Below are 24,081 nucleotides of genomic sequence, written 5' to 3' on the forward strand. Positions count from 1 at the left end.
ATTGAACCTGCAACCCGGGCACGTGCCCGACCAGGTTGAACCGTGACCTCCTGGTTCACAGGTCGACACTCAACCACTGAGACATGCCAGCTGGGCTATAGCCCAAATCTTTTAACATATCATGAGTTTCAGAAGAAAAATAGTGTGCCAAATCACTCACATGCATATATGATTAGAAAAGGTGGAGATGGATTTAATTCAACCTAGAACAATACTTGCAGAATTTTATTTAAGTTTTTTTTTGTGTGTTTTTTTTTTTTTTTTTTTTTTTGGTCAGAATACTTTCAGGAAACATCACAGAGGCATCTTACAGATGGGAAAACACTTGAGAACTTGCTTATGTGAACATAATGTCAAAGAGGTTGAAAAAAAAACCGCACATACTAAAAACAATGTGCAGTAAATTTTATATCTGAAAGGGAATATGCAGATCATCTAGAACTTTTATTTGGGGTATAACAGTTTGAGGAATAGTATTGGGCAAGATTTTGAGATATTGTCATATATCTCTAATTAGAATATGATAGAGTGGAAAGGGCATGCACCTGGAACAAAAGCTCTGGCTTCAAGTTACCTTTCTGCTATCAACTAGCTCAATGACTTTGAATAAGACACTTAAGCTATCTGGTTCCAGTTACTTCATCTATAAAATAGCAATGTTTTTGATGGCTTAGGGATCAATTGAAATAATGTTAAAGGATCAGAGGTGAGAAATATAGCATTATAATAAATTTTATTTTTACTTTAATGAAAGAACTATTGGCATATTGTTAGTTGACTATGTATGTTTAAATATTGAGCAACATGTATGGAGTTGCATCATAAAAGTGCACTGAAAGATTAATAGTAAATTATAAATTATTAAACAAGGGACTATAGATTACATGCTAAGTTAAGCAACACAGATTTTAAATAAAGGGACAAATCTTAAGGAACTCAGTGCTTAGATTATCTCTTACAAAAGTGAAACCTATACTTCCCTGGCAATGGGGTAATCTTTTAATAAGAGAGGCAATTGAAGTGAATAGCTTATACCCTAAATCTTATTACCTCTGTTATAAAGTATTTAATTGGTAGGTGGTATTGATTATAACATTAGATACCTTGCCTTGTCTCCCTTTAAGGTACATCATTGCATTTAAATGTGACCCTGTTGGCCCTGGCTGGTTTGGTTCAGTGGATAGAGCATCGGCTTGCAGACCGAAGGGTCCCAGGTTCAATTCCGGGCAAGGGCACCTCAGTTGCAGGCTCCTCTCCGGCCCGGGCCCTGGTCGGGGCTCATGCAGGAGTCAACCAATGGATGTGTTTCTCTCTCATCGATGTTCCTCTCTGTCTTTCCCTCTCCCTTCCATTCTCTCTAAAAAGCAATGAAAAAATATCCTCGAGTGAGGATTAAAAAACAACAACAACATTGTTTTTATAGTAAGCCTTTGCAGGAACAAGGAGAGTCCAGGAAAATTGAGAAAGAGTAGGTGAATAGAGAACCTAAGATTGAACTAATAATAGTAAAAAGACTCCCAGAAAGAAAAAGCCCATCCTACATGCAAAAATATTGAAAAAGTTTGGGTGGATCAGAGTACTGTATACAGAAAAATGGACTTAGTGTGTGGCATTTGTTGTGGCAATCTCAGCAGGCATTGCTGCTATAGAAGATAAAAATGCAGTCACTTTGGAGACTGGATGGTGAAGGAGGAAAAAAGAGTGGGGGAAATCTAGAATTTAAGATCCTACAGCCAATGGAGAAAAATATTGAAAGGCATATAATCCTACCCTCACCCTCACCTCCACAAAACAAAATACAAAAAAACTACAGTGCATTATCTATCATGAGCAAAGACAAAAACACTTAAGAGGATATCAGATCAATTCTTGCAATATGTAGAAAAGATAATGCATGATGACCAAGTGTAGTTTATATGTTAAGATTTTAATAATTTAAGATGGGGTTAACACTTAAAAATCAATGCATGGCCTAGCCAGCATGGCTCAGCGTTTGAACATTTACCCAGGAACCAAGAGGTCACCGGTTCAATTTCCAGTCAGGGCACATGCCCAGGTAGTGAGCTTGATCTTCAGTGTGGTGTGTGCAGGAGACAGCCAATCAATGATTCTCTCTCATCATTGATGTTTCTACCTGGTATCTCTCTATCCCTCTCCCTTCTGTATTTAAAAAAAGCAATGCATATAATTCATATTAACAGAAGGAAAATCCATATAGTCATCTTAATATATGCAGGCAAATCAATTGACAAAAAGTTAACGTGTTCAAGATAAAATATTCTTGCTCTAGTCGGTTTGACTCAGTGCAGAGTGTCGGCCTGTGGACCAAAGGGTCCTGGATTCGATTCCTGTTAAGGGCTTGTGCAGGGGGCACCAATGGGTGTGTTTCTCTCACATCGATGTTTCTCTCTGTCTTTCCCTCTCTCTTCCACTCTCCCTAAAAATCAATGGAAAATATCCTCAGGTGAGGATTAACAACAACAACAAAAAGATAAATTCTGAGCAAACTAAAAATAGAAGGAAACTTCCTTAATGTAATACAAGGTATTTATGAAAAACCTATAGCTAACAATATTTAATGGTGCCATACTGAACTATTTCTGCCTAAGATCAGGAACATGGCAAGAATACCTATTCTCACTATTAAAATTATACTGTAGGTCCTAACTAGTGCAATAAGGCAAAATATAAAAATATACATATTGGAAAAGAAATAAAACTGTCCTTTTTGGCAGTTAACATGATGCAGATGTAGAAAAACCTAAGATACACACACACACACACACACACACTGTTGGAACTAATATATGAGCCTAGCATAGTCACAGGATTCATGGTCAGTTTACAAAAACAGGATAGAGTTCTGCATATTAGTAATGAAAACTTGAGATTCAAAACAATACAATTTAATTGAAAAGTATGAAATACTTAGGAGTAAATGTAATAAAGTATTTGCAGGACTAGAAAATATTGTTGAGAAATTTTGAAGAAAAACTAAATGACATTTGAAGTTGAAAAGCTGATTCTAAATTTTATATGGAAATACAAAGAATCCAGATTAGCCAAAACAATTTGAAAAAGAAAAACAGAATTGGAAGGCTTACATTCGTTGATTTCAAGACTTACTATAGAGCTATAGTAGTCCAGACATAAGGAGAGACATCTAATTTGGTGGAAAAAAAATAGAAGCCCTCTAGATATATCTACACATACATAATGAACTGATTGTCTACAAATGTGCCAAAATAATTCAATGGGACAAGAACAGTGTTTTCAACAAATGGTGCCAGAATTGTTATCCATACGGGAAAAATGATCTCACCTTTACCTGACAAATTTGAAGTGAATTATAGACTATAACTATAAACTTCTAAAAGAAATTGTAAGACTGTATTTCACAATCCTATGCCACAGCCAAAGAATCTGAGGCTAGGAAAGTTGAATCTTTTATAATGGGATGCAACCAAACCTGCTTGACCTTTGCCCTGGAGGATGCTGTTACACTGGTAAGTAAACTTGCCTTCTATTCCAGAGTGAGACTGTCTCTACCTTCCAAGGTTTGCTATACAAAATCCTTGAAAAGGTATGTCCAGAACTCAGTTTCCCCAATACTGCCTATTATCAATGAGGTCTTGTTATACCACCAAGTCTTAAGGATCACAGGGCAGAGGCAAGCATGAGGAAGTAGCCCAGATCCCCATAGCATCAACTGGTGCTTTTTCCTCAGCGAACAAATTGGCTTTTGTGGGTGATCCTATGTGAGCAGATGGAGGAGGAGAAAAAACCCAAGCTTGATCTACAAATGGGATGGCTCAGTATGTGGGTAAAGCTAAATTTGGGTAGCAGCTGAATTGAAGCCTTATTTATGGGCAGTCTTGAAACATGGTGGCAAGGGAAAACCATTTCAGTGGCCAGATCTTTAGTGGTGCAACATGTCATTCACCTAGGATGAAAAGAGAGGAGGAAATAATATATATGGAATTATAGGCAGTGATGAAAGGTCTGGCCAACTGGTCAGAGGCATGAACTGAAAAAATATTTTAAGATTAGGGACAAAAATGTCTGGGACAGAGGTATATAGACGAACATATGGGAGTGGGAAAGAAGTATGAACATCTTTTAGTTATAAATTAACAGCCAGCAGATGTTTCTTTCACATTGATATTTCTGTCTTTCCCTCTCTCTTCCACTCTAAAAATCAATGGAAAAAACATCCTCAGGTGAAGATTAAAAAAAAGAAAAGAAAAAAAGAATATGGTGCTACCCTTAAGGATTTACTATTCTCATTAAATCAAAGCCTTTTACATGGTCCTATGACTTCCATTAGAATAATGCATAGGTCTGGGAGTGGACACAAGAATAGTACCTCTGACTTTCACTCCTAATGATCCACCGGGAGATTCTCTGCTTCCCATTCCCACAAACTCTGGCTCTTCATGACTACCGGTCCTAATCCCCAAAGGGGCACAGAAGACAGCAAGAATTCCAGCTCTGCATGAAGAGTTTTGTATTTAAAAGTGCTTGATGACATTCATCACATCACTATGGTATTTAAACTCCTTTTTCCAATTTAATAGAGAATTTCAAAATGTGAATATAACAATTCTTTAAAATTTTTGTTTTTAAAAATTGATTTCAGAGAGGAAGGGAGAGGGAGAGAGAGAGAGAAACATCAATGATGAGGGAGAGAGAGAATTCATTGATCGGCTGCCTTCTTCACACCCCACACTGGGGATCGAGCCCACAATCCAGGCATGTGCTCTGAGCGGGAATCGGACTGTGATCTCCTGGTTCATAGGTCGACACGAAACTACTGAGCCATGCCAGCCAAGAAATGTAATCCTTTAAAGATAAAAATTTTAGATGTTAGTACAAAAATGTGTGAAATTATATACATATCTATGGTTTTTAAAAAATGCTTTTAGGAAGCATTTAGGCAAAACTTTTAATAACAGAAAAAGATGCTGTATAGTTTTAGAGATTCAATTTCTAAAATACTGTGCCTTGCTCAACCTCTGTAATTTCTGTCCCTTTTTCACCAACCCTAAAAGTTCAGAGAGTCTCAGGATAATTTCAGACTAAAAGGGTCAGTTTAGGACTAAAGGGGGAGTGAGTCCAGATATCTGGGAGGATTGGTGCCTAGGGCTAGGGTTACTGTTACGTAGCAATGTTGTGCATTTAAAACCTGATATTTACTGTTTTGAAAACCTATTTGGAACATGTTTTAGATGGGAAATGTCTTCAAAATCCAAAGTAGAGATTGAGTCCTGCTCAGTGTGGCTCAGTTTGTTGGAGTGTCATCTTGTACACCAAAAGGTGGCGAGTTCAATCCTGGTCAGGGCATTGAACCAGGTTGCTGGTTCAATCCTTGCTTGGGGCATGTGCAGGAGGCAACCATCGATGTTTCTCTCTCTCTCTCCCTTCCTATAAAATAATGCACCACCCATTCATGATTTTTTAAAAAAACGTTTAAAAAATTCCAAAGAATAGATTGAAAAATAACTTTTTGGGCAGAGAACTAGAGTTAAAAATAGAATTTCTGCCTAATTAAATCTCAAATAGCAGCGTTTTACCTTTGCTATAGATGCCAAAAGATTTGCCATTTTCAATGCTATGTTTCATGCATAGTCATAAAATTAGTTGATCATAGAAGCTCTAAAATGCCATTTGGAATGATTTCTCTTGCTGAATTGCTGCCCCTCCCCTTTGGTCACTTTATATTATTAAAGCTATAAAATTTGTAAATACTCGTAGGACGCGTACACTAAAGGGAGTACCAGTAAATAGCGGGCTTTGCCTTAACATTATCCATGTCAAAATTTATGTGAAAGAGGAGGAGCAATGCCAAATAGAATACTGGTTATTTGTGCTAAATAGAATATCTGATTTAACCGCATAGACAATTCTGCGTGGTATCATTTCCACTGTTTTTACACAGAGATGCAAGTTTAGGGATTTCAATAAATTTTACCGAAAGTCTAGCGGAGCCAGGAAGTCTTGTTCACCATGAGTGTCACGGATTCGCATCTACCACTTCAAACATCAATGCTTTTCGAAACAAGGAACACCTAAAGGTGCTTGACTCTGGACACCTCCTGTTCACGTTACCCAGTGGCTCTCACTGCGTTTAACAGCTTTATGAAAACACGGATTGCTGTGCGCCCCCCACCCGCACCCCAGGCCCTTCTCTCTCCCCCTTACCCCCTACGTCTGATTCCGTAATCTGGAGTGGGATGGAGAATCAGCATTTCTAGCAAGTTCCCCGGCAAGGCTGCTGCTGCTAGTCCGGGGACCACACTGTGAGAATCATTCGTTGTTGGAGGCTTTCATCTTAAATCCACTGGAAAAAGTGTTGGTCAGGGCAGAACGATGATAACTGCTAATGGTTTTCAGAAGCCTGGGCTCTGCTTTCCACAGGAACTCCGTCCCCATGTGGGCGTGTCCTGAAGTCCTGGCCGACCCCAGCCTAGGGTTGGGCTCCCGCTCCGCCGTCACCCCTCCGCAATCCACCGCTCTTTCCGCCAGCCCAGGCCTGGCCTTGACCACGCCCCCACCAGGCCCTGGCCCCGCCCTTCCCACCCCGCCAGGGCTTAACCACGCCCCCACGTCCTGGACCTGCCCCGCCAGGGCTTAACCACGCCCCCACGCCCTGGACCTGCCCCGCCCCTCCAGGGCTTAACCACGCCCCCGCCAGCCCCTGGCCACGCCCCCGCTGCCCGTTCGCTCCTTCCTCAGGTCCGCCCTGGCCGAGGCGCGGCTGCGGGAGCTGGGCACCCGAGACGTGGCTCCGGGCGGAAGGCCATGTTGGACTTCGCGATCTTCGCCGTTACCTTCTTGCTGGCGCTGGTGGCAGCGGTGCTCTACCTCTACCCGGTAACCGCTCCTCGGCCTTCCGGGCTCCGGCCGCCGCCCCCGGCGCAGTGTGCCCCGCGTCCACATTCCTCTGCCCGCGGTGGGCCTCGGGGGGCGGGCGCGGCGCGCGCAGCCGGACTGGGGAGCGCGGCGCGGGCCCGGCGAGTTCTCAGGCGCCGGGAAGAGCGGGCCCGGGCGCCGGGGAGCCGAGGGAGAGCCGCGTGGCCACGGGCGGCGCGGGTGTTGCGGGCTGGTGCTCGGGGCGGGCCTCCCCGCGCCTAGGTACCGGGCGGGTCTCCGGTACTTCGGGTGGCTCCTCGGCGGGACTCTGTCACCCCCAAATTTCATTTCCCAGTTGTGTCTGGGAGGAAACTCCGGGGCGCCACCCCTGCTTTCCCGAGGATTCTTCCAGCGTGTGTGTGTGTGTGTGTGTGTGTGTGTGTGCGTGTGTGTGTGTTCGTGTGTGCTCCGCCTTTCCGTGTCCTTTGATGAGTTTGATTTTGACTTGGGCACTGTCCTCCGCCTCGGGATCTCCCGCCAGTCTTACTTCTCCGCTTGCCCCGTCAGCCTGGGAGGGTGGTTCTGAAGCCCAGGAGGACTCACTGAAACGTGCTCTGCAGACAGATGAAGGTGTGAGGTGGCTGCACAGCACCAAGTACATCACCGAGAGGGCGGGGGCACCTCGGGCACGTTCACATGGGCACATAGGCCGGAATATCGCAACTGCACAATCTGGAATTTGCGGTGTATCTTTTTTAAAATACATTTTTAAAATTGATTTCAGAGAGGAAGGGACGGGGGAGAGAGAGAGAAACAGCTGTGATGAGAGAGAACCATTGATGGGCTGGCTGCTCCGGCACGCCCCCTACTGGGGGTCCAGCAGAAACCCGGGCGTGTGCCCTGACCAGGGCTGGAACGTGACCTCCTGGTTCAGCGGGGACACTGAGCCCCCGCTGCCCGGCTGCTCTTTATCCTGGTTTTCTCCTCTTTTTATTTCTTCACTTTCATTTTAATGAGATTTCAGGAGCAACAAATAATAGATGAGTGCTATCAATCTGTAATGTTTAAAGAGAAATCAGGAAACTAGCTTCAGTCATTAATAATTTTAGCCTCGCCCTAGCCGGTTTGGCTCAGTGGATAGAGTGTGGGACTGCGGACTGAAGGGTCCCAGGTCCCATTCTGGTCAAGGGCACATGCGGCGTTCCGGGCTCCATCCCCCCAGTAGGGGGCATGAAGGAGGCAGCCAATCCATGATTCTCTCTCATTGATGTTTCTATCTTCCTCTTCCTCTCCCTTCCTCTCTGAAATCAATAAAAACATATTTAAAAAGTAATAATTTCAGCCTAGAAAGTAAAAATAGGATTTTAAAAATATTCTCACCAGAAGTTATGTTTTTTTTATATATATATTTTATTGATTTTTTACAGAGAGGAATGGAGAGGGATAGAGAGTTAGAAACATCAATGAAAGAGAAACATGGATCAGCTGCCTCCTGCACACCCCCTACTGGGGATGTGCCCGCAACCAAGGTACATGCCCTTGACCGGAACCGAACCAGGGACCCTTGAGTCCGCAGGCTGACGCTCTATCCACTGAGCCAAACCGGTTAGGGCGAGGATATGTTTTTTATTGATGCTAGAGAGAAGGGAAGGATGAGGTAGGGAGAGAGAGAGGGAGAGACGGAAGAAACATCTATGGTTACCTCCTGTAAACGCCTGGTCCTGGGATCGGATCCACAACTTGGGTATGTGACCTGATTGGGAATCAAACCTGTGACCCTTCCCGGCACAGGACCCACGACACTCTAACCATCTGTGCTACACCGGCCAGGGCAATAATAAGATTTTTTATATCACTGACTATCTTTTTCAAGTTACAGGGTTTCTTCCATCCTTTTTCCCACCATTTATAATAACCTTGAAAAATATTCATTATTGATGAGACTATTACAAAATTATACATTGTAGGTTTCATTGTTATCAGTTAAATGCAAGGTACAGACACTATTGTCTACATAGCATTCTTGTAGTAATTAGTAGAAACTATAAAACTCTTTAGTTAGTACCCTTCTACCTAGTATTTCTCTTTTGGCATACATACCCCAAAGGAGGAAAAAATAAAGTTGTACAAAGATTTTCATAGCACTATCCTACATAATAAAATGGTAATATGTAAATTACCATCACCCCGCTATGCCCACGATTGGGCCAGCAGGAGGCGCAGTGGGCGGGACTCAGGGTGGCCGGGGTAGCTGATTGGGCCAGCGATCAAAAGCCAAAGCGGGGGAGCTGGCCGGCTGTCTGCTCCGGCACAAGGCCTTTCGAAAGCCTCCGCCGCGCCGGAGGCTTTCGGAAGGCCTGGTGCACCGGCGGACAGCCAGCCCGCTGGTGCACCAGGTGCATAATTAAATCATGCACTGGGCCTCTAGTTTGTAATAATGAGAAAACAAAAGAAAGAAAAGAGCCCAGATTTTTTACAACAGTAGAGTAGGAAAATGATTAAGCAATTCTGGCTCCATGATGGAGCATAGTTTGCCTTTAAATGTTCAAATAATCCCTAACCAGTTTGGCTCAGTGGATTGAGCGTAGGCCTGCAGACTGAAGGGTCTCAGGTTCGATTCCGGTCAAGGGCATGTACCTTGGTTGCGGGCACATCCCCAGTAGGAGGTGTGCAGGAGGCAGCTGATTGATGTTTCTCTCTCATCGATGTTTCTAACTCCTATCCCTCCCCTTCCTCTCTGTAAAAAATCAATAAAATATATTTAAATAAATAAATAAATGTTCAAATAAATAAATAAGATTCTTTTATTTACATAATATTAAGTAGAATATGCAAATAAACTCTGACTAGTATTAGTAAAAATCATTGGCAACATTCAGAATTGATTCTGGAATTGAATATTTTACTTATTTTTCTATAAATATTTAGTTTATTTAAAAATTATATTATAAAAGTCTTATTATAAAAGTGATATGCTTGTTGTAAAATCAGAAAAAAAGACTGACCCCAAGCACAGCAACCATAAACCTGGTTCAAAATGAAAGAAAATTAAAATTCCCCAAACTTCTCCCCAGTTCATTTCTTAAAGTTTGTCCTTTTACCAATTTGCTATGAATTATTTTGTTATTTATTTCTATACCAGACACCTCCCTGACTGTATGAACCTGATAATAATAACTATTAAAGCAAAAGATGAATATCATATTGTATTTTAGTAAATTCCTTGACTTTTTTAAGGACTCAACATTGTTTGTTTGTTTGTTTGTTAATCCTCACCCAAGGATATTTTTCCATTAATTATTTTATTTTATTTTTTTAATATATTTTATTGATTTTTTACAGAGAGGAAGGGAGAGGGAGAGAGAGTTAGAAACATCAATGAGAGAGAAACGTCAATCAGCTGCCTCCTGCATGCCCCCCACTGGGGATGTGCCCGCAACCAAGGTACATGCCCCTGACTGGAATCGAACCTGGGACCCTTGAGTCCGCAGGCCGACGCTCTATCCACTGAGCCTAACCGGTTAGGGCTCCATTAATATTTTTAGAGAGAGTGGAAGGGACAGGGAGAGACAGAGAGAGAAACATCAATGTGAGAGAGACACTCCAATTGGTTGCCTGTGTACGTGCTCCCCAGCCAGGGCCAGGATATTGAGCCTGCCATTGAGGTATGTGCCACGCTCTATCCACTGAGCCAAACCAGTTACAAGCATGACATGGATTTAATTTTTAAGCCAAGCCAGTTGGGACCATATATAAAAACTGAACAAAGAAAAATGTGCTTGTTTATGTATTAATTTATGTAGAATGGACGTTAAATTCTTCAAACCCCTTAGATTAATTGGCACAAAGGATGAATATTAAGATACTCCTTTTAAATTACAAAGAACCCAGTTTTGTATTTAACATAGGAATAATTCCTGAGATTCAACCAAATTGGAAAGCCATTATTTAAGGTCCTGCAGATGTCTTAGCAAAACACATCTGACTTATGGGATGTATGAAAATTCATTATACTAAATAAACTATTTCAAAATTTTTCTTTAAGGCTTCCAGACAAGCTGCAGGAATTCCAGGGATTACTCCAACTGATGAAAAGTGAGTAATTATGCTCTTCCTCTTCTTCCTCCTCCTCCTCCTGCTCCTCCTTCTTCTCCTCCTCCCATGCCCTTCCTTCTTTCTCTCTCCTAAGTATATGTTTGCTGTGGTCAATAAACTCTTGCTTTTCTACCAAAAAAGAAAAGTGAGTATTTATTTTTTTGGAATCAAGTAGAGTCAGTTCTTAATTTTTGGTATGGAAACAAAGTCAAATTTTTAGATTACTTAGCTCATTTAATTCCTTTATTTACTCTTTTTTTTTTTAAATCCTCACCTGAGCATTTTTTTTTTTTTTGGCATTGATTTTTTTAGAGAGAATGGAAGGGAGGGAGAAGGGGGAGAGAGAGAGAGGAATATCGTTGTGTGTCATTGACTGCAGGTCGATTGGTTGCCTCATGCACAAGCCCCGACAGGCTGGGGATCAAACCTGCAACCCAGGTAATTGCCCTTGACCTGGAATCGAGCCGGAGACCCTTTGGTCCGCAGGCTGATGCTCTAACCCCAGGGCTCCTTTATTTACCTTTAACTTACCTCTTAGCATACAACCTAAATTTCATTAAGAACAGAAAGGAGAGCCGAAACCGGTTTGGCTCAGTGGATAGAGCATCGGCCTGCGGACTCAAGGGTCCCGGGTTCGATTCCGGTCAAGGGCATGTACCTTGGTTGCGGGCACATCCCCAGTAGGGGGTGTGCAGGAGGCAGCTGATCGATGTTTCTCTCTCATCGATGTTTCTAACTCTCTATCCCTCTCTCTTCCTCTCTGTAAAAAATCAATAAAATATATTTAAAAAAAAAAAAAAAAAAAAAGAACAGAAAGGAGGGCTGTATAAATAAAAACCTTCAATTTTTTTCATTTCCCCTAGCCAGAGAAAGTTGACTATAGAAAGACAGGATTAAGATAGAAGGAATGATGAAAAATTGCCATAGCTAATCTGATGTTTTTCATCAGCCTCTGATGATGTTCATTGCTGTCTCAGAATGAGGTGCTGCAAAAATTGTTTTTTTTTCCAATTTCTAAATCAGATGTTTCTTGTATTCCCTTCTTATTTGGTTCGAAGTATTATGAACTCTAAAAATATCAGACAAATCTATGTCTAAATATATCTTTAGAAAGCAAGAAGTGAAATACAATTGAGTTTAGGGTTTTGTAGTATTTGAATTTCTTATGTCTTTGGTTTCATCTCTTGACACGGTTGTTTTTCTGATTCTTACAAGTTAATTTGATTATTTTGTCCAATGTTGTTCTTTTCTCAGAGATGGTAATCTTCCAGATATTGTGAACAGTGGAAGTTTGCATGAGTTCCTGGTGAATTTGCATGAGAGATACGGGCCTGTGGTCTCCTTCTTTTTTGGCAGGCGCCCTGTGGTTAGCTTGGGCACTGTCGATGTGCTGAAGCAGCATATCAACCCCAATAAGACATGTAAGTTTAATTTTCTTTCTAATTAGCTGATCCTTATCTTTTAAGAATAATTATCTGTAAATAAAGAGCTATACATTGTTTTTGAATAGGAATAGCTAACTTTTGTTGAATGCTTTATACTATGGGCCAAGCATTGTGCTGAAATTTTTATATTTATTATCTGATTTAAGACACGATATTATAAAGTGATTATTTTTTCACATATATTATTATATATTAATTATATGCCTCTCTATATAAATCCTATGTAGTAAAAGCCTAATATGCTAAGTGTCCGGTCGTCCGTTCAACCAATCAAAGCGTAATATGCTAATGATATGCTAAGGCCACTCAACCGCTCGCTATGATGTGCACTGACCACCTGGGGGCAGACACTCTGACCGGTAGGTTAGCTTGCTGCTGGGGTCCGGCTGATCAGGACTGAGGGAGATGGGCCGGACATGGTCTGGAGCCCTCCTGCGGTCCCTCCCTGGCTGGCCAACCTCCCGCATCCCTCACCGGCCCTGATCATGTACCGGTGAGGTCCCTCAGCCTGGCCTGCACCCTCTTGCAATCTGGGACTCCTCAGGGGATGTTGGAGAGCCCGTTTCGGCCCAGTCCCGCTCAACACAGGAGCTGCCCCCTGGTGATCAGTGCACTCCCACAAGGGGGAGCACCGCTTAGCCAGAAGCCAGGCTCATGGCTGGTGAGTGCAGCAGTGGTGGCGGGAGCCTCTCCTTCCTCGGTGGCAGCGCTAAGGATGTCCAACTGCTGGCTTAGGCCTGCTCAGGGAGCAGGCCTAAGCCAGCAGTCGGACATTCCCCACGGGTTCCCAGACTGCGAGAGGGAGCAGGCCGGGCCTAAGTGCACGAATTTCATGCACCAGGCCTCTGGTACATATATAATTAAATCCCAATGTAAATTTTTGGGGGAACCTGAAAAAAATAGTTCCAGGGTAACATCTGGAAGAATGGATGTATATGAGCAGCCAAGAAATAAAAATAGCATTTTATGATAAAGGGGAAAGCTAATAAATGATATTGGGGAAACGGGTTAGCTATTTGGGAGGAAAATCTGCATTATTCTTTATATCAAAGAAAATTTCAAATGATTAAAATGTGGAGTCATGAAAGTAATAGAAAAAATAGTTAAATATTAAATTTTGTGAGTGGTATTGATAAACATCCTTTTCTTACCATGACATGAGATCTAGGACCCATCAAACACAAATTGGATAAATCTGTCTACATAAAAATGAAAATTTTTATTATAATAGAAACCTTGAAAAAGGATGAAAAAGAAATGGGAAAATGCTGGCCACTTATTACTATACATAGTGTGTATTAATTGATGACTGTCCTATATAATGAAAGGGTAATATGCAAATTGTCCCCTCCACGAGAGTTTGAACAGGGGCGGGGCTGGCCTGCCAACTGCCTGGGCCCCTCCCCCTGGCCAGCCTGTCCGATCGGCCCCCATCAGGGCAGGCCTGCCAGACCCCACCCATGCACGAATTTGTGCACCGGGCCTCTAGTATTTTTATAAAATTAAAAGGTATGAAAAAGTTTAAAGAAACTTTAAACTTTAAAAGAAATGGGAAAACTGTTTCCCACCCATATATTTATAAAGTAAATAAAAATGAATAAGAAAGCCTGGGTTGGTGGTTCAGTTGGTTGGAGCATCGACCTGTACTCTAAAAAGGTTGTGGGTTCGGTTCTGGTCAGGGCACATACCTAGGGGCACATACTGGAGGCAACCGATTGATGCTTCTCTCTCAAACAAAAATGTTTCTCAAATCAATAAACATATCCTCGGGCGAGGATTCAAAAATAAATTATTAAAGTAAATAAAAATATTTTTAAAAACCTAATAAAAAAAATGCAATTGTAGAAAAATGGGTAAAAACAAGGTAATTGAGAAAGAAGAAATATAAATGGCCAATAAGCAAATTTCAACCTCACTGATAATCAGTAGTATGCAAATAAAAATCAGATTTTTCCTTCTCTGACTAAAGAGATGAAAAATATTGACAAACTCATTATTGATGAGGGAAAGGAGAAACATGGAGTATAAATGGTTTACAAACCCTCTGGAGAGAAGGTTGGCAGTAACATTTGACTTAGCAATTATAATCTTTAAGAATTTATCATGTATAAAAAAAAAAGAATTTATCATGAATTGATAATCACATAAATGAGAAAAGACATTAGCATTATTTATAATGAAAATTTGAAGCAAACATATACTTCCCAATGGCTGCATAAAAGAATACTTTTAATATTACTTTCAGGCCTTAATATGATGATACAGATGTATTTTATTTTGTTTACCAAATATTTGTATAGCAATTTCTATATGCCAGCAATATTATTCTAAACCTTTTATAAATGTTAAGTCACTTAATTCTCAGAACAACCTTATGAAATAGGTATTATGGTTATTTCCATTTAACAGAAAACAAAATTGATGTTAAGAGAAGTTAAAATATTTGCCCAAGGTCACACCACTAATTAGTGATGGAGCTGGGACTTGAACAAGGCTGTCTGGACTGAGTTCATGCCCTTAATCACTGAGCTTTCCACATCATAGGAAGATGGCTCTGCCAGGAAATACAGTGCTGAGGAAAACCAGATGTGGTCTCTGTCCTGTGGAGATCATAGTTTAATGTTGGGGACTGGCGGGAGCATGTAAACTGCGTGGAAATGATCACACTAATGAACTGAGACGTGTGCTCTGAAAGAAGGGACTGTAGTTCTTTGTGAAGTCTGACAGAATGTTCTCTCTCTTAAGAAATAGTAAAAGTTCTACAAAAGATCTCTAAAATGTTTAACTGGTATCTCTGTGGTGAGATTTAGATGTATTTTACTTTATTTTTTAATTGTTTACCATGACAGTGTATTTTTGTATGTGTGTGAAAACAAAGTTATTAAAGAAACACTTCAGCCGAAACCGGTTTGGCTCAGTGGATAGAGCGTCGGCCTGCGGACTCAAGGGTCCCGGGTTCGATTCCGGTCGGGGGCATGTGCCTTGGTTGCGGGCACATCCCCAGTGGGGGGTGTGCGGGAGGCGGCTGATCGATGTTTCTCTCTCATCGATGTTTCTGGCTCTCTGTCCCTCTCTCTTCCTCTCTGTAAAAAATCAATAAAATATATTAAAAAAAAAGAAACACTTCAAATAATGAATAAAGGAGAAAAGAAAAAAATTTTTTTAACTCAGCTAAACAATTTTAACTCAAACACTCGATGATTACACAGAATCATCAATTTTGCTTTAAAATCAGTGGCATGAGCTTTGTTGATTGGTTGCCTCCTGTACACACCCTGACCTGGGCGGGGGAAAGAACCTGCAACCCAGGTACGTGCCCTTGACTGGGAATTGAACCTGAGACCCTTTGGTCCACAGGTTGACACTAACCCCTGAGAATACCAGCCAGGGCATAAGGCTTTTTTTTTTTTTTTTTAGAAGTCAAAGATATTGTTGTCATGAAGGTAGAAAGTGTATGCACGTATTAATGGTTTATGGTGGGATTCCCAGTCAGGATATTGTATTCTTGACAATTTTCATTGCCTCTTTAACTTTTCCTATTTAGGAAAGACTTAAGGGAGTTTGTGGGGAAAAAAAATTGCCATGCTTTCAGTTACAATCCCATAATTCCCTGTTCTCTATGTCCTTTTGCTGGAGGGTTTTTATAAGTACCGCGCGCTAACCGATTGCGCCACTGGAGCTCCTGCTGGAGGGTTTTTTTCGTGTTGTTTTTTTTTTTTCTGGAGTGTGTGTGTGTGTGTGTTTGAGTGATTACTTTGACTTAGAAATGTTTAATTTGTCTGTTTCAGTGGACCCTTTTGAAACCATGCTGAAGTCATTGTTAAGGTATCAATCTAGTGGTGGGAATGTGAGTGAAAACTACACAAGAAAAAAATTGTATGAAAATGGTGTGACTGATTCCCTGCACAGTAATTTTGCTCTCCTGCTAAAGGTAAGGTGATAAGTAGTTTGGCCTGGAGTTCTGCAATTCAAATAATACATTTTTTAACTGTTGTGTGTCTTTGTGCTTGCTGCTTTTTTCCTACCGGTTGTTCTAAGCTGATCTTTATTGTCCTAAAATTCTAAAACAAAACAAACAGAAAGAAAACAAAAAACTTAACACCTAGACTCCCTGTATAAATGGAAATTATGGGAGTGGAGAGAACTTGAAATTTTTTTCTATATCAATAGATTTGTCCTTTGTTTTCAGGCCAGACTTTAAACCACTGTTTCCTAAAACATGATCTGAATTTACCTGAAACACTCTCTCTTGTTAAATATGTAGATTACTTGGAATCTACTTGGATGAATTGAATCGCTGGGAAGGGATCTGACATTTGTTTTTTTGGGGGAGGTGGATCTGACATTTTTAAGAAGCTCCACAAATGATTTACAGAGTGTGAAAATAACACTTATTAATACCATTTCCTTTTTGTCTGTAAAGAACCTTAGTTGAAACCTGTTGCTTTCTGTTAGTTCTCTATGTCCTCATATTATTGTTCCAAACCTTCACCCTTAAAATAGTATTGCTAGTCCTCCCCACCCTTTATGTTTGCTAAGGATGTCCTTGCCTCCTGCTTTGCTGAGACAATAGAGTCCCTTTCATGTGATTGAAGAGTACTGGTGTCTCTATACCAATGGTTTTCTTGAAGAGAATAGCTGCTTACCTAGAGTTATCACCCCGAATTAGGTTGTGTATTTCATATTGACATACTAAACCTTCTGCCTTTTTTTTTTTTTTTTTTTGAGGGTGGGGATCCAGATCTGAGTTCTGTTCTGAGTCTTCTCTAATCTTCACACACCTCATCCTGTGTGTTCTGACTCCTTCCTGCCCTGTCTCTGCTCCAAGGCTGAGTGTAAACTCCACTTTAATTCTGTGAGTGTAACTTCTCTCTTCTGTGTGCTTTAATCTAATATTATGCTGTGACTTTGAGTCTAAATTCTGACTTAACAAGTACTTCTGGATTTTAGAATTTATGACTATCCTTCTAATTGACAGCTTAGCAATAATATTAATAGCCAAAATTATTGAGTTCATTGGTTCAGTAGCTTCATGAGCTCATTTAATCCTCATAAGAACTTCATAGGTATGTATTGTTATTTCCCTCTTTTTAGATGAAGAAACTGAAACACAGAGTGGTTACTTGTCCAAGGACATATAGCTAGTAAATAGTAGGACTAGGATTTGATCCCAGTCTGGCACATTGCTGCTCTATAGCTTGGTTCTGCTACCCTGGAATGTAGTTTTGCTTGGCTAGGGATTATTTTTTTTTTCTTTTTAAAAACCTTTTTGAGTATTGCAGTCACAGTAATATCTTAATGCAAGGTGGAATTAAAAAGAATTTGCTTTCTCTGAAATTCTAATATTTTTACAATTATTACTGATTAATTACCTAAAAACTTTTCCCCAAAAAAGCTTGTATTCTTTCAGAAAACTGATATATACTCTAAAATCTTATCTTTTGAATTGTAAGTCAACTTCTAGGTAGACCGACTTGTTTTTTTCTAATATAATTTTATGTTACTTTAAATTAATATGGTATTTTAACATGAACATTCTGAAGAAGTAAGTTATTGTATATCATGTGTCCTTATTCAGGATAAATGATAAAATCAATAGCATACTTTTTTTGGTCTTTACAGTTTGTGTATCATATATATGTAATTTATTTATCATATAAATATAGCTGGTAAAAGGATATTCCAGCATAGACACATTCTTGTGATTCAACCACAGGGTAGTACTGTTTTTCATGTAAATATACATATATCACACCCGGCAAAATTAGAAAAGTTATTTTATTTTATTTTATTTTTTGGGGGGGAAGATGAACCCTTTTTAAAAATATATATATTTTATTGACTCTCTCACAGAGAGGAAGGGAGAGGGATGGAGAGTTAGAAATATTGATGAGAGAGAAACATCCATCAGCTGCCTCCTGCACACCCTCTACTGGGGATGTGCCCGCAACCAAGGTACATGCCCTTGACTGGAATCAAACCTGGGACCCTTCAGTCGGCAGGCCAATGCTCTATCCACTGAGCAAAACCAGCCAGGGCATAGAAAGGATATTTTAAAAAGAAGTCTATTATGAATGAAAGCATTTATCATAGATTTGGACATTTCTACCATTAATAAGTCAATATGTAACACTGATCTATCAAATGAAGCTCATCAACAGATTGTTAGAATTCCCAGCTAATATAAACTAGTCAAGATTCACATAATCCTCTAACACAGTGGTTCTCACCTTTCTAATGCCGCGACCCTTTAATACAGTTCCTCATGTTGTGGTGACCCCCAACCATAAAATTATTTTCGTTGTTACTTCATAACTGTAATTTTGCCACTGTTATGAATCGTAATGTAAATATCTGTGTTTTCCAATGGTCTTAGGCGACCCTGCTAGCGGTTCTCAACCTGTGGGTCGCAACCCACAGGTTGAGAACCGCTGCTGTAGAGCCTAAGACCATCGTAAAACACAGATATTTACATTACGATTCATTAACAGTAGCAAAATTACAGTTATGAAGTAGCAACGAAAATAATTTTATGTTTGGGGGTCACCACAACATGAGGAACTCTATTAAAGGGTCGTGGCATTAGAAAGGTTGAGAACCACTGCTCTAACAGAAGTACTAGATGTGTTTGCCTAGAGAAAAATCCTATATGAGTCATTTATAGTATTTGCATTGATTTAGAGAATATAGTGCAAAACAAGTGGATTAAGACATGAGCAAATAAAAATTGAGTATGTGATACAAGTGACAGTATTGGTAACAAGATTTTTATGGTCATAGCTATTTTTAATTAGATACTAAGATTTTAGTCTCTTAATTTCCATTAGCCTTAAGATTTTATCATCCTTTGAACTTTTAAAATATATATTTTGTTGTGGTGGTGGTGGTCCTGGTTCTGTTTTGATTTGCAAACCAACCCTTTGACAGAATATGAATCTGAACTACTGAGGATGTAATTTTAGGTGGAGCCAGTGTTAGCCCGACAGATTAACCAATCACCTGAATGCTCATTACAGAATTGAGCTCTGTATTCTGTGAAATGAATCTACTTGCTAAATTTTTCAGAGATTTAGCAGGAGGGAACAATAAATCATGTGGGCTTTTGTTCTCTTTCAGCTTTCAGAAGAATTATTAAATAAATGGCTCTCCTACCCAGAGTCCCAGCACATACCCCTTTGCCAGCATATGCTTGGTTTTGCTATGAAGTCTGTTACACAGATGGTAATGGGTAGTACATTTGAAGATGACCAGGAAGTCATTCGCTTCCAGAAGAATCATGGCACAGTAAGTCCAGGACCAAATTTAAAATTATTCTCTCATCAAATTAGATAGTTAAATAATGTAGATTTTGCCTCTCAAGAATAAGGTTTAGTCCTAGACGGTTTGGCTCAGTGGATAGAGCGTCAGTCTGTGAACTGAAAGGTCCCAGGTTCGATGCCGGTCAAGGGCACATGCCCGGGCTGTAGGCTCCATCCCTAGTGGGGGGCTTGCAGGAGGCAGCGATCAATGATTCTCTCTCATCATTGATGTTTCTATCTCTCTCTCCCTCTTCCTTCCTCTCTGAAATAAATAAAAATATATATTTTTAAAAAAGAATAAGGTTTAAGGTTCTGTAGTATAGAATTTCACCGTTTGGGGTTAAAAACAACAATGTAAGCAAAGGTAATTGTTGTCTCTTTAAAAAATTTAAGAATTAATTTTGAAATTTAAAAATTAGATAACTAAAGAAATTTTAATACTTACCAAGTATATTATGAAATAATACTGAATTCTAGAATAAAGAAAAAAACTATGTTTAATAGAACTAGCCTATGTCATGTGTAGAAAGGAGTTAAAGCTAATGAGCAATAAAATGCTAATGAGATGAATATGATCTAAAGAAAGGCTAATTCAGTTTAAAATTGATTTACTAGTGCCCTTTCTAGATTCACATATGGAATTGATTTTTCTCTATTTAAAAAAAAATACATATTTTTATTGATTTCAGAGAGGAAGGGAGAGAGAGAGATAGAAACATCAATGATGAGAGAGAATCATTGATTGGCTGCCTCCTGCATGCCCTCCACTGGGCATGTGCCCTGATCAGGAATCGAACCGTGACTGTCTGGTTCACAGGTTGACACTCAACCACTGAGCCACGTTGGCTGGGCAGAAATGTATATTTCTTAACATTAGTAGAAGTTGTCAGAGAAAAGTTTTCAGACTATAAATGTTGGAGGCAGTAGGAAGGCACCAGGTGTGTTAGACCAGTGGTGTCAGACCAGACCTGGGTTTTGCAATCTCAGTACTTGAGTGTAGCTAGGAAAGAATTCAGAGCCAAGACTCAAACTATAAGAGAACATTTATTTGGAAAATCACGGAGGTAGAAGTAATTCATAGAAGAAATGGGCTTAGGAAACAAGATATAGAGGTAAAGGAGGGGCCCTTAGAGCGTAGAAGTGAGGAAGGTCAAGGTGATGCACCTGTGGGGAGGAAGAGCGGAGATGAGAGGTGGGGAGGGACAGGAGAGGGGGTTCTCTGGGAGGAGAGTGCACCGGATCCTCTATCTTAAGGGTAGAGATTTCAGGGGAGATCCCAGGGGAATATCTCAATAGAATATTCAGCAGCTTTCCAGGTGTGTCCTTCCAGGGTCCAGGTCTCTACTGATGGATTGGTCAGTGCCAGGGCAGGCAGTCCTTATCCAATGCAGCTTGTCCTGAGGTCAGCCTTGGTGTCACTTGTCTGATTTTGCTGCTTTTCTGGGCCTGGAGCTGAACTACAGCTGAGGCCTAGAAGTTATCTCTAGGGAGGAAAGGTCAGGGTATCCAAACCCCATGCATGAGCAGGGATGAGCTAGTGGAGAAAAGGTCACCCTGAGGGTGAGGTCCCAGCCTACATTTGTCCTTTGCTAGGCATCCGGGGCTTTTCACCCTGATGACCTTTTGTACCTAGCCCATCCTCCCTACTCTGGTCATATCTGTCTAACTGCCTACCACAAATGATCTTTTAATGTTTGAAACACCAAGGGATGAATGTCACCGAGAATAATAACCACGTTGTGAATGCAGAGGTAATAACTTCATCATGACTGCTTCGTGGCTGACAGCAGTTGGGAACCGTCCTCAGTTGTAAGATGCATACCGATGGCACAGACATCAAGCTGTGAAAAACATACACCTCACATTCAGTCGCTGACTGTGTTTCTCCAAAAACGTTGTCCCAATTATTTTCTCACCAACATTAGTGTGCTCTTTCCTTGTGCTTTTGACATTTAGAATTATTGGTCCTTTAAATATTTGCCTACTTAATTGTTCAAAAATGATATTTCATGATTAAAATATATCATTATTCTATTGTTTGTGAGGTTACACATTGTTTAATATTTTTGTTGAATACTTGTGTTTTTTTCTTTTGTGGGATGCTTTCTCATGTCCTTTGCCCATATTTCTTTCTTTCTTTTTTGTTATTAATCCTTACTGAAGGATATTTTTCCCATTGATTTTTAGAGAGAGTAGCTGTGTGGGAGAGACGGAGAGAGTGAGGGAGGAAAGAAGCACAAGAGAAAGAGTGAGAGAGAAGGAGAGAGAGAAAGATAGAAACATCGATTCTATCGATGGTTGCCTCCCACACACACCCCGACCGGGATTGTGCCCTGACCCGGAATAGAACCAAACTGGCAAGCTTTGGGTGCACGGCACAGTGCTCAACCAACTGAGCCACACCGGCGAGGGCAGAAAAGGAACTTTTGACTTTTCAGTTATAATTAATTTGAAAGTCTCTTGACGGAAATTATTAAAATACTAGAGGCCCAGTGCATGATTGAATCATGCACGTGTAGGGTCCCCTACACGCTTTTGCTTTCGATCGCAGGGGAGCTGGGTATCTGTCTGCTGGTGCACCAGGCCTTTCAGAAGCCTCCAGCGCGGCGGAGGTTTCTGAAAAGCCTGGTGCCTGAGCGGACAGGCACCCAGCTCCCACGCTTTTGCTTTTGATCGCTGGTGCACCAGGCCTGTCAGAAGCCTCCGGCTCAGCGGAGGCTTCTGAAAGGCCTGGTGCCTGAGCAGACAGGCAGCCAGCTCCCATGCTTTTGCTTTTGATTGCTGGTGCACCAGGCCTTTCAGAAGCCTCCAGCGCGGCTTCTGAAAGGCCTGGTGCCTGAGTGGACAGGCACCCAGCTCCCACACTTTTGCTTTCGATCGCGGGGGAGCTGGGTGCCTGTCCGCTGGTGCACCAGGCCTTTCAGAAGCCTCCGCCCTGCCAGAGGCTTCTGAAAGGCCTGGTGATGGAGCAGACAGGCACCCAGCTCCCCCGCTTTTGATGGTCTGCGGTGGGACGTGAGCTCGCTGCCCCAGAGGCCCCTTCTGTGCCGCAGCACAGCCATGGCGCAGACACTGAGCTCGAGCCGCGCTGGCGACACGAGCTCAGCGTCCTGCCGGCCCAATCAGCCACCCCAACCACCCCGAGTCCCGCCCCCCGCGCCTCCTGGCCAATCGCGGGCATAGCAAAGGTACGGTCAATTTGCATATTTGTCTATTATTAGGTAGGACTAGAGGCCCGATGCACGAAATTTGTGCAAGGGGCTCGGCCCTCACAGCTGCGGCCCTTGCAGCCCCAACTTCGTCCGGAAGGTCATCCAGAAGGTCTGGAAGGTCATTCGGCTGTCTGGTCTAATTAGCATATTACATTTTTATTATTATAGATATTTGCTCTGTTCTCACAGACTATGGAGTAAATGATTATGTAGCTTATTTAAAAGTGAGAGCTTAATTGTAAGTTCTGTTCATGAGGTAGGAGTTTTTCAATTATTAGCATAGATGGTTTTATTATTTAGAAAATCTACATATTAGATATTAGGTATGTTTTCCTATTTTTAGGTTTGGTCTGAGATCGGAAAAGGCTTTCTAGATGGATCACTTGATAAAAGTACAACTCGGAAAAAACAATATGAAGATGGTAAGTTTTGCCACTCTTAATTTTTAGTGAGGACAAAAAGATATGTGCTTTATTTTAATAGGGCTATTTTTGAACAATGAAATTATAAATCATGTTTTTTTTTCTCTGTTTTTCCCCCCCCTACATTTCCCATAATGGAAGTTCTTAAACAAAAGAGAGGAAAAAGCAGTGAATTTGTAAATGAAATTCTAGCATTCACTGCAGAATGAGAATGCTGTAGAGTTGGTATAGCCTACAGGATTAATGGAGAATGTAAGGGTACCACCCTAGGAAAGCATTTTGATGACACATGTTAAGATTAATAAATGATGGATTAAATTACCTAGGAGAAAAATATTTCTTGAATATTTCTGTCCCTGCTATTTCTGCAAGTAGAAAACCAGAAACAATCTAAATGTCCAAACAGTATAGGAACTGTTAAGGAAATCATATCAACATAATTAAATATTTTGGAATATTTGTAAAAAATGTAGCAACATAAAAATTATTGCCATTATAACATTGAGTAAAAATATTTTCAAGCCCTAGCTGGTTTGGCTCAGTATAGAGCGTTGGCCTGTGGACTCAAGGGTCCTGGGTTCGATTCCCGTCAGGGGCACGTGCCCAGGTTGTGGGCTCGGTCCCCAGTGGGGGGGCGTGCAGGAGGCAGCCGATCAATGATTCCTTCTCATCATTGATGTTTCTGTCTCTCTCTTCCTCTCCCTTCCTCCCTGAAATTAATAAAAATACATTTAAAAAATATTTTCAAAATTGTTTG

At 40.9% G+C, this 24,081-nt stretch overlaps 1 protein-coding gene across 2 annotated transcripts in view; it reads left to right on the forward strand.

Moving 5' to 3' along the window:
• The first annotated feature begins 6,693 nt into the window (after positions 1-6,693).
• CYP20A1 (cytochrome P450 family 20 subfamily A member 1) overlaps positions 6,694-24,081 on the forward strand; it is a 43,631-nt gene continuing 26,243 nt past the window's right edge. The window contains exons 1-6 of one of the 2 annotated variants that reach the window (XM_079781943.1): positions 6,694-6,873; positions 10,898-10,947; positions 12,202-12,368; positions 16,181-16,323; positions 19,509-19,676; positions 23,246-23,324. In XM_079781943.1, coding sequence (XP_079638069.1) covers positions 6,802-6,873; positions 10,898-10,947; positions 12,202-12,368; positions 16,181-16,323; positions 19,509-19,676; positions 23,246-23,324 — 679 coding nt within the window. In that variant the 5' untranslated portion in view covers positions 6,694-6,801. Of the gene's footprint in view, positions 7,483-10,897; positions 10,948-12,201; positions 12,369-16,180; positions 16,324-19,508; positions 19,677-23,245; positions 23,325-24,081 lie in introns of both variants that reach the window. The other variant, XM_079781944.1, reaches the window with a different exon arrangement.

The sequence above is a fragment of the Cnephaeus nilssonii genome, assembly GCF_951640355.1.
Source record: "Cnephaeus nilssonii genome assembly, chromosome: 10".
Lineage (NCBI taxonomy): Eukaryota > Metazoa > Chordata > Mammalia > Chiroptera > Vespertilionidae > Cnephaeus > Cnephaeus nilssonii.